The sequence below is a fragment of the Carica papaya genome, chromosome 2, assembly GCF_054855325.1.
Source record: "Carica papaya isolate Zhongbai chromosome 2, ASM5485532v1, whole genome shotgun sequence".
NCBI lineage: Eukaryota > Viridiplantae > Streptophyta > Magnoliopsida > Brassicales > Caricaceae > Carica > Carica papaya.
This window is the reverse complement of record NC_142310.1, coordinates 37017803-37029393: the sequence shown is the minus strand read 5'-3', so window position 1 is coordinate 37029393 and position 11591 is coordinate 37017803. Positions and strand designations below refer to the sequence as shown.

At 36.8% G+C, this 11591-nt stretch overlaps 1 protein-coding gene across 1 annotated transcript; it reads left to right on the top strand.

The window, feature by feature from the left end:
• Positions 1–8238: 8238 nt before the first annotated feature.
• Positions 8239–9874, top strand: RSW10 (Ribose 5-phosphate isomerase, type A protein). The gene has a single exon (XM_022040602.2). It carries the CDS (start codon positions 8666–8668, stop codon positions 9482–9484), a length of 819 nt encoding a protein of 272 aa, XP_021896294.1. The 5' UTR covers positions 8239–8665; the 3' UTR covers positions 9485–9874.
• The last annotated feature ends 1717 nt before the right edge of the window (positions 9875–11591 follow it).

Here is an 11591-nt window from a genome sequence, read left to right as displayed (position 1 = left end):
GATTGCTCCATTTTTCCAGTATATCCTCAATAACCACTGACCTTTAATGTGTTTAAAAATTTAAATCCAGTTCAGAATTTTTTTTCTGTCCCCTTTATTTCTCGATTTAACTAGAGGGCAGAAAGAACCAAATTTATCAGAGTAGCCTGAAACCTTGTTTATATTCAGTACAATGTGCTCAAATGTGAGAAAATGATATAATTTCCTGTTTTCTGTGAACTTGTGTAAGTCTCAGATAGTTTGTTTTCAGAGCCGCACTGAGAAAGAGACAACTGAGCATGTATCATGATTCACAAGATTATATCAAGTTCTACTATGATGCCTCAAAGTCAACATGTTGCCAGGTAATTTAAAATTTTATAGTAATTATTTCTTTTTTAGTTCTCATTTAACTTTTGTACCATGGCATTGTGCCATTTGATAAAAGTATATCAGAGGAGGAAGAAGCCTTAAATGCCAAGTGTTTAGTCTACTGCTGTAGCTTATGTGGCTGTATTGACATTTACTTGTGTGTTTGAATTTGTAAGTGGGTTATGGATAGGGAGTTTCTTGTCTGAATGAAACTGTTACTGTCCCATATTGTTGTAATAAATATATTTGAATATTATAGAGCTATAACCAAGAGAATTATTGAAGTATTGAATACTTTGATAATTGGGTTATCTCTTAAAATAAGCCTAAGCTTGTGTGTGTAAGAATATAATGGGGTCCCAATCAGAACAAACATAGATTTAAAGACAATTTCTCCTTCGGGTGAGAAACCAACCACAATTTCATTGCTGAATATTCTTATCTCAATTCCTTAGACATACAAGCTTTAAATAAGAAAGAAACAAACATAATTGGTTATCTAATACAATAACTGTAATTAACTACTAGAAACTATCTAATCTTATCTTCTTCTAAAACTGCTCTATTAACTATTTAAACATCCTTGGTGGTTGAAGTATCGAGGGTTAGATATCTTGCGTCTCTGTGATCTGCGGATTGTATCATTACTCCCTCCAGTAAGAGGAACCTTGACCTCAAGGTTCAGTGTAGGAAATTGTTCATGCAAGGCAGTTGTTATCTCCCAAGTAGCATCTTTAAGGGGTAGATGACGTCATTTAACAAGACTCTCTTCCACAAATTTGGAACCGCGCTTAATCCATCGGTGATCAATAATAGATTCTGGTTGTAGGAGTGGAGCACCGTTCTCTATAGTAGGAGGCAGAATATCTGTAGTAGAAGTGATAGTACCAAACTTTTTGCAAAACATCGAAACATGAAAAACTGGATGGATGCAAGATGTAGCAGGCAATTGAAGTTTATAAGTCACTGGTTCAATTCGTTGAATGATCTGAAAAGGCCCATAAAAACGACAAACAAGTTTGTGAAAGGCTCGCTTGAAGATGGAGTGCTGGCGATAAGGTTGCAATTTAAGAAAAACCTAATCACCCTCCTGAAACTCGACATCACATCGCTTGGAATTGGCCATTTGTTGCATGCGATGGTTGGCATTTTGCAAATTAATTTTAAGTTGTTGTAGCAAGGCATCACGGTTAGTCAATTGAATATCAATTTCATTCACAATGGAGCCACTCATATGATACGGGGGAATAGTAGGCGGTGGTCGTCCATAGAGTGCTTGAAACAGATACATTTTAATTGATGAATGATATGTAGTATTGTACTAGAACTCGGCCCAAGGTAATATAGAAGTCCAATTGCAGGGTTACTAGTGGCAAAGACATCAAAGATATTGTTCCAAACTTCTGTTAGTGATTTCGGTTTGACCATCAGTCTGAGGATGATATGCTGAACTCATCTTGAGTTTGGTACCAGACAACTTAAAGAATTCTTGCCAAAAATTACTGAGAAATATGGGATCACGATCGCTTACAATGGATAAAGGCATGCTATGTAATTTGATTATTATGTTGATAAAAAGTTCTGCAACAATCTTGGCAGTATATGGATGACTCAGAGTGGCAAAGTGTGGGGATTTAGTGAGGCAGTCAACTACAATAAAAATAACACTTTTACTATAAGAAGAAGGTAATGCTTTAATGAAATCCATCGAAATGTCTTCCCAAACTTGATCGGGAATTGACAATAGTTGAAGTAGTCTTGCTGGAGTGAGGGTATCTGCTTTAGATTACTGACAAACATCATAAGAGAAAACATACTCGCAAACAGTCTTATACATGGATGACCAATAAAACTGTTGAGCAAGACGTTTGAATGTGCGTTGAATACCTGAATGCCCTCCCATAGGTGAATCATGGAATTCTTGTAATAGTTGATTCATGATGTCGGTTCGAGGATAAATGACTATCCGATTGTTTGAAAAAAATCAATCCGCCTTTCTTTGTATATGGTTGACTAGGATTTTCCATAGCTAATTTTTTAATTTTCTACAAGTAAGGATTTGTCACCAAAGACTGACGGATGTCTTCTCATAGTTATGTATGCGGAATGGATAGAACATGAAGTGTAGGACCGTCATCTCTTTTGGATAAAGCATCTGCAACAGAATTCTCTTTCCCTTGTTTGTAAATAATCTCATAATCATAACCAAATAGTTTTATAAGCCATTTTTGTTGTTCAGGAGCTGTAATTCGTTGCTCTAGTAGATATTTTAAGCTTTTCTGGTCCGTTTGTATATAAAATTTGTGACTAAGGAGATAAGGTCGTCATATCTTAATTGCAACAATAATTGCCATCATTTCTTTTGCATAGATAGACCAAGCTTGTTTGGAAACCTCCAAAGTTCTGCTCATATATGCAATTGGTTGATTATTTTAAGAAAGAATTGCCTCAATTTTGTCACCAGAAGCATTAGTCTGTATCACAGAAGGAATCTGAAAGTTAGGTAGTGCCAAAGTGGGAGTTGTTGATGGAGCCTGTTTGAGCTTAGTGAGAGCTTGCTCGGATTCGTCAGACCATCCAAAGTGGCCTTTCTTTAAGAGGTTGGTCAAAGGCCGAGCTATGATTCCATAATTGCGAACGAACTTTCTGTAATAACCAGTGAGTCCAAGAAATTCCCAAAGTTCTATGATAGTAGTTAGACGGGGCCAAGACTCCATTGCCTGAATTTTATGATGATTTACCTTTACCCCTTGCGGTGTGATAATATGCCCCTAAATACTTTAATTCTTGCTCACCAAATACACATTTCTTTAATTTGACAAAGAATTGATGTTGCTTGAGAGTATTAAATACCTGCTCAATATGTTCAAGATGCAAAACCCAACTGCTACTATAGATTAAGATATCATCAAAAAATACCAACACGAACTTACGTAGATAGGGACGAAAAATTGAGTTCATGATAGCTTGAAAAGTGGATGGAGCATTGCATAGCCCAAATGACATTACCAGGTATTCAGAATGCTCTTTGTGTGTTCGAAATGCTGTTTTGTAAATATCTGCAGGATGAACTCGTACTTGATGATATCCGGTTGTTAAATTCAATTTAGTAAAGAATTGAGCTCCATGTAATTCATCGAGCATATCGTTTGCAGTGGGTATCGGAAACTTGTCTTTCACAATTGCCAAATTAAAAGCGCAGTAGTCAGTACAAAAACGCCATGTCCCATCCCTCTTGCGTACCAGTAATACTAGTGATGAAAAAGGACTAGTACTGGGTCTAATTAAACCAAAATCCAACATTTTGTTTAACTTGTCTTTCAATTTCTATTTTCTGAAAATGAGCATACCGATAAGGTCGGACATTAATCGGTTCTGTACCTTCCCGAAGAACAATCTAGTGCTCAACTTCTCTAACGGGCGGCAACCCATCTGGATCCTGAAAAATGTCAGAAAATTTGGAAACCAATTTTTGTAATTTTAGCTTTATGGTAAGTGATTCAGATTCTATGTGGGTAGCCACACGAAGGAGCCGCATCTGTCCTTCCCATTTGAATTTCATCGTCATGTTTTGCCAATCACAAACGACCATGCCTAATTTGGATAATCATTATACTCCCAAAACCAAAGCCAACCCAGTCAATGGTAGTGCATAAAAAGTGAGGAAAAATTTGATACCTTGTATTTCCACCGGAACCCGTTCAAATCTTTCTCGACACCTCATGGGTTGTCCACTGGCAACTCGTACCGGAAAGGATTTGGTTGGAATGACAGGAAGGTGAAGCTGATTGGCGAGCTGCTCACTGATAATTTGTGAGTTGACCCACTATCTTCTGGTTGTTAATGGAAGCGACGGTCTTCATGCTCCGGCCTGTCGACCAACCTAAAAAAGCATTAAGGGAAATTTCTGGTTCCCCAGCCTCGGTCATTTCTTCATCTTCATCTTCTCCTTCAAGTAGCAGCATTTGAGGTTTGCGATACCGATGACTGGCCACAAACTTCTCGTTACAGTTGAAGCGTAAACCCTAGGCTCACCGTTTCTGCATCTCCTCCCAAGACAACCGTTTGGTCAATTTTGGTATTGGAGCACCTGGAGATGAAGACGCGATAGTTAGGGTTTGTGTCTGAGTATTGGAGTTGAGTCGTCCAGTTCGGGTAGACTGCCTCAATCGATCTAATTGATCTTCTCTCCTTCGGGCCAAGCTGATGGCCTCCTTTAGCAAATTGGGCCGAAACAAACGGATCCTATCTGCAATCTCGGGCTTGAGCCCACCCATAAAAGAGCCAACTAAAGCTTTTTGAGTCCAACCTCAAACCTTGTTGCCCAAACGCTCAAACTTCATTTGGAATTCTCGAAGTGGGCCAGTCTGTCTTAATTTTGATAAGGTGTCATCAGCGTCTTCACACTCGGTTGGCCCAAAACAAGCCTAAAGTTCATTTCTAAACCCGATCCAGTCCAACTCCCCTGCTTCTTCCCTGTGTGTCTTCTTCCTGTGTGTCTTCTTCATCCACAGCCACCAGAGATTTACCTCCCCTGCCAGATGAAAAGCCGTCAACGGCACGTTGTTTGCTTCCGGGGTATCCTGCAAATCAAAATATTGCTCAACCCGACTTATCCATGCGGTGGGATCTGTACCGTCGTAGATCAGAAAGTCGAGGCGTCCCAGTCGCGGACTCAGTGAGGGTCGGTTTCCTTCAATCCGCTCCATGCCACTGTCTCTGGTCTGCCATGCTTGACCTTGCTGACCAACCGCGTTGCTGTTAGAGCTTTCTTTGTTGAGGCTCAAAGTTTCTGTCAATCGCCAAAGGGTTTCTTCCATCGTGTGAAGTTTGTCTGCCACACCGATTTCCATTCAGCTGAGGTGATCCTGCAGACCCCCCCACACTTGTTTCTAAGTGTTCGATTCTTTCTTTGTTAGTCGATATTCCCTACTCTGATACCAATTAATGGGGTTTCAATAAGAGCAAACATAGATTTAAAGACAATTTCGCCTTAGGGTGAGAAGTCAACCACAATTTCATTATTGAATATTCTTATTTCAATTTCTTAGACATACAAGCTTTAAATAGGAAAGAAACATAACTGCTTATCTAATACAATAACTGTAATTAACTACTAGAAACTATCTAATCTTATATTTTTCTGAAACTGCTCTATTAACTGCTTAAACATCTTTGGTGGTTGAAGCATCGAGGGTTAGGTATCTTGCGACTCTGTGATCTGCAGACTGTATCAGACTAGGTGAAGGAAAACAATTATCTATGCTTACAGAATAATATCTTGGAGCAGGGAACATAACATTGACATTAGTTATAATGTTAAGGAAGTTAAAGTTACCACCAAGGCATTATGTCTTTGAATCATCATAATTTCCTACATAAAATAGCAAGTTCCATTGGATACATAAGAGACTTCTTTAGTTGTCCTGGTTGTCATTTAGGTAAACTGTCATTATCATGTCATGATCAAGTATGAGCCTAAGGTTTTCTGACAATAAGATTTCATGTCCTGAAGTTTGTAAGTGTTCTTTCTATTTTTCATATCATTAGATATTCTCGTAGCGGGAGATTTGTGAACTGCATGCTCACTTTCATATTCTCGTAGCTAGTATGAACTGCATTGTAAGTTCTCGTGTTTATAATTTTGTGAGGGACTTGGACAAAGAAATCAAAATTCCATTGTGGATAATCTTTTCTTTCTTCTTTTTCTCTTTTTTTGGGGGGGATAAAGAATAAGCTTTTTGTTCTTCTCTGATTGAATTGATGCTTTTACCATAATAGCTTAGTCAAGGCAGTCCAATAGAATTAGTTAGCATCCCCATTTGACATTTTGACCAAACCGTCTCTTGCTAGAGAGTAGGAAATATCAAAATTTAAGACCAGCTTATTATCTTCTTCAGAATCCGAGTCTCTCTCTTGGTTCCTCTTTTTCTTCTGGTTCAAGTCTACGCCACGTTCAAATCGTTTTCAATTTATAATTTTTTTTTAAATTGTAAATCAAAAGTTACAATATTTGTGTTTTATCTATCTTCTTTCTGCAGATTTTACTACCAATATATCTATACATATATATATATATATATGATTCTATATGATGTGTCGGTTTGATATGAGATGGGTGGAAGATCATATACATGATTGGGACCATGTCCTTCAACCTTAGCTCACCCTTGATTGTTGTCTTTACCCTGAATTATATGGTTGCTTCCTTGTAAAACAATACATATTATATCTGCATATTGTATATTATCTTTTTATGTCAGTGAAATTTTCATATCCTTTTGTCTATTTATGACTGCATTCTAATGATTGGTCGGTAATAAACAACAAATTTATTATGATAACCCATTATCATATTTTATTTCACATGCAAAAAATAAGTCATTTGAACAACTTTTATTATACAAAAGCCTCCATAAATATTTAATTAATAATTTCGAGTGTTAGCTTTCTAAGAATTATTTGTTTTTTGTACCCAAAAAAGCAAGTAATTAAGTTGTTTGAGTTGAAATCATTTATAATGATGAAAAAAGAAAATTCGATCTCCTTGTTATTTGAATGTTAAAATTTAAACCGATGCACTTTATCCTAATGTATTATTTTTTGTCATCTTCTATTTCGGAGAGTTAATTTTTAACCTTTATCTTGTGCAAATATTTTTATTATAGTGAAAAAAAGGCGAATACCATTTACCTCAAATATTACATATCATTTAATAGCTACATAATCATAGAAAAGGGCGAATAACATTTTAACCCCGAAGATTACATATGATTTAATATGTACATATAAAAGGGATAATGTGTATTGAGACGATAAAATCAAAAGCCATATAAATTATTCTATTGAAGGAACCGAACAAATTGACTTTCCCAAGAAGAAGACGATGCCACCAATTAAACTAAACTTTCTTTTCTTTGAGAAGATTAAAGGGTGGGGGAGATCTTTGTATGTCGACCTCTCACTTTGTTTGTCCCAATCAATACAAAAAGGCAAGTCACATGCCCCCAATTCCCCGATTAAATAAATTAAATTTTTGGTAAAAGAAAAAAAAAATGATGAAACGGAACCGCGGAGCCCCGAAGAATATGCGGAGATCCGTAATCAAAATCGAGGGCCATGTCTTGTTTGCCATTACCAATCTATCGTAAAACAAACGACTACCGTTGATTCATTTCATTTGCGGGGTCGTCTTATTTCTATTTTTTAATACGTTAAGCATATACAAATATTCATAAAATATTTCATATTAAAGAATTTTTTTGACCGGAGACGATTTGTATATATTTATACTATAAAATTATTAGTTAAACGATACATGTAAATTAATAATAATAAAATAAAAAATAATTTATTACTTCTCATTATTATTAATTATTTCACTAAAAAAGGATAGGTAAAAAAAAAAAGAAAAGTAAATTTGAGAATTTCCCAACTTATAACATTTTAATTTCAATAGCTTTATTTAATTAATTTAATTTTATCTAAAAACCAAATCGAATTAATCTGTTATACTTAAAGAAAATCAAACCGGATTAAATTAATCAATTTCATTTGGATATTTCAATTTATATTTTGAAAAATTAGAAAATAAAATGCAAATTTTTTTTTAAAAAATTAGGTAATAGAATAAGAAATTTATAAATTGCACGGCTACTAAAAATCCTCAAGCTGTCAAAAACCCATTAAAGGCCCTATTCCCCAAGAGGATAGCATTCTATTCCTTCGAGGAATAACTTCTTCCCAGTCGCCTTAAATGCGCCAATTTCCTTCCGTGTGATTTTTTAATTTCGAAATTAAATCGAACTTTCCCTTTTTTTTTTTTTAATTTTTAATTTTTAATTTTTCTCCGCCTTTGTTTGGTTTATATATACCGAATAGATTTGGCAGGAAATCCCACGCTCTCACTTTTCCGAGAACCAGACGAATCCCCGCCCCGCCTCTTGTGTGTCTCTACGCAAAACCCTATCGCCATTTATCTCCGCCCTTCGCCATTCACCACCATACAATCCCGTATCGGTGATCTCTCTCTTTTCATCGGTATAGAACTCGCTTTTGAGTTTTAACCCTTCTTAAATCCTGGGTTCTCTTCCCTTTTTCTAGCCTACAATCTTTCTTCGTCTTCGTCCTCGTGAATGTCTGTGTTGTGTTATTAAGCCTTGTTTGCTTCTCCTCAGAATAGTCCAAATTTGAAACATCCTATTCAAATCCTAGAGAACCCAGTTTCTTTTTTTTTTTTTTTTTTGTTTCCTTTCTTGATTTTTGTTCATTCTTTTTTCTTATCCCTTTCGCGTCCACACAAAAAGGGGGAAGAATGGCTGTTGCTTATCCCCATTTCATTGGCTCAGATAATCCAGCCATGGAGGCGGGCTTGCCTTCTCTGTCTCCGCCCATGTCACCTCCCGTGATTCTCACCCAAGACGAACTTAAAAAGATTGCCGCTTACAAAGCCGTTGAGTTCGTTGAATCGGGGATGGTTATCGCTCTCGGTACCGGCTCCACAGCCAAACACGCCGTTGACCGTATTGGGGAGCTGCTGCACCAAGGCAAGCTCAAAAACATTATCGGAATTCCGACTTCTAAGAAGACGCATGAGCAAGCTTTGTCCTTGGATATCCCTCTCTCGGATCTTGAATCGCATCCCGTCGTCGATTTAGCCATCGACGGCGCCGATGAAGTCGACCCTCACCTCAATCTCGTCAAAGGCCGAGGTGGGTCGTTGCTTAGAGAAAAAATGATAGAAGGAGCATGCAAGAAATTCATTGTTATTGTTGATGAATCGAAATTGGTTAAGCATATAGGCGGCAGTGGGCTGGCTATGCCCGTGGAGATTGTGCCATTTTGTTGGAAATTTACTGCACAGAGGCTGCAAAAGCTGTTCGAAGACTCTGGTTGTGTGGCTAAGCTGAGAAGAGCCACTGGCTGCGGCGGCGCAGACAAGGGAGACCCGTTTGTTACTGATAATGGGAATTATATAGTAGACTTGTATTTCAAAAAGGACTTTGGTGATCTCAAGGCTGCAAGTGATGCAATCTTGCGGCTTCCCAGCGTTGTGGAGCACGGTATGTTTATTGACATGGCTACTACAGTGATTATTGCAGGTGAGCTAGGTATTAAGATCAAGAACAAATAACATCTTTGGAGAATACCAGATGGAGGAGAAGCTGGAGTAGTTTTACTTGATCGAGATTTAAGATGGGTTTCTAACAAGTTTTTACCTTGGGGCTTATGTTTTATTTTATGGGCTTCTGAAATTCCAAGTCAAACTGGTGAGGAATTTTGATTATTTAACAGAAAAAGGGCGTTATTTTTTTGGATTCCGACGACATCAGTTGATGTGATTATGTGGGGAAGAGTCTTCCTCACAGACAGTTTTGTTATTTCTTGAGGTAGTTAAGTGAAGAAAAGCATTTAAAATTAGTGACCTTTAGAGGTTTATGTAAACAGCTGCTTGCTACGATGACTATGTCAGCTGTCCTTGTATTCAATAATTCAATACTAAATCTTTTCACAATTTGTTTTATGTTCCTGATTTGCTAATTTATTTATGCATTGAGATGGACTTGGTAAGAGGTTTGATGGAACTCTTTAAGTCCTGTTCATTTCAATACACTTATCATATTGGCATCCATCATTCTGTAAGCATAGATATGAAATGATCATAGGTTTGTAGTTTCAAGTATGATTCTCAAGCTATTGGGATCTGTGAATATTAGTTTTGCTTCCAGTGTCTGTCTCTCCACATGTATCCGGTTTATGTGTAAATTGGCTGAGAACTGCGGAAGGTCAATTATTTTGTCCTCATAAATCTGTTTTTTCTCCTTTGATTGTAGAATTGTAGACATTGCATGGATCTAATTATGCACTTATCTCGTACACTTTCAGCCCTTTTTCAGTATGCATTTATTATACATATTCCCAACTTGCAAAGGGCATGATCTACCAAATTTTTATGCCAGTTATCATGGTAAATTTGTAGTATTAACACTGTATTTCTCTGCTTATAATACAGTATTACTAGCATAAAGTTACTCAATTATCATGAGTTATTGAGAATTTACCTTTGTAGACATGATTGACCTTGAAGCACCATAGTAGCATCTTCTGGAGAAGAGAAATGGACTGTGTATTTTTCATGGAAGGTGTTTAAACTTCAGTGACGATTAAGTTGTATGGACTGATATGGAGAAGTGGGTTTTCCTTCCTCTTATAATCTTGAATTCGGAAACCTAGTTTGCTGCAAACTTCTTATTGTTATGAATCTCGTCTCTGTTATTTTACCCATTAATCAACTACCTTCTCAGAATTGCTGTGTTGAGGTAGGCTGCTGGTTTGTAGTGTTATCTAGACTTGCTCTTCAATAAAGTATGTTGCTTCTGGCAGCAGCGCAATACATCAAAATTATCCGAAAGCTTTCGATGATCATCTGTCTTCCTAAGTAAGCTTGCAATTCGATGCTCATACTAGGCTCTTCTTGAAGTACAAATGGAGGAATGTTATAAAAAAGCCAGGTGGGCTTTGATGGCTTAATATTTGTGTGGCGAAGAGGGACATTTTGGTGCATAGCTCAATGTGTTCTTTCATGTTGATTTGTTCTGATCATTAGACTCGTAGATATGTTGTTTCCTCGTGGGACATTGCACGTGTGATCTTGTTCTTGTTTGATATTGGTTTGTGTTTTTTAGTTCTTGGGTGACATGTATGATTTTTCTAAGCATGTTTTCAAGAAAATAGAAAAATTTCCTCTTTATTTTTTCTTATTACACACACACACACACACATATATACATAAGAGATCATTCTAATTGAAAAATCCGCCATTACTGCTCTGCTCTGAATCTGATACATTCAGTGAATAGCTGTCGCCCTACATTCATGGCCGAACAGTTTTATCTTCTTGGTTTGATACATTGCACCAGTCATATTTCCTTCTAAAAAGATTAATCACCTCCTCTTGTTGGGTCACCATCCCAATTGGGCTGGGCCATGACTTTCAATTAATGCAATATTTACTTATATGGGCCTTCAGTATTAGAGATTAATATATATATATATATGCATATATATATATACACACACATATAATGCATGTGTTTAGGATGGACCAGAAACAGCTAGAAATGTTTGGCTCGAAAAGGGAAAACAAAATAATTGCTCTGTTTTCCTTTTTCTTTTTCTGGAATAAAAAATTCAATACTGTATTGAATTCCAAAGTAAGATTTATTTTCGAGTACAATCTG

Excerpts from the sequence above, each read along its gene's own strand:
- RSW10 (XM_022040602.2), top strand. The coding sequence starts at position 8,666 with ATGGCTGTTGCTTATCCCCATTTCATTGGCTCAGATAATCCAGCCATG.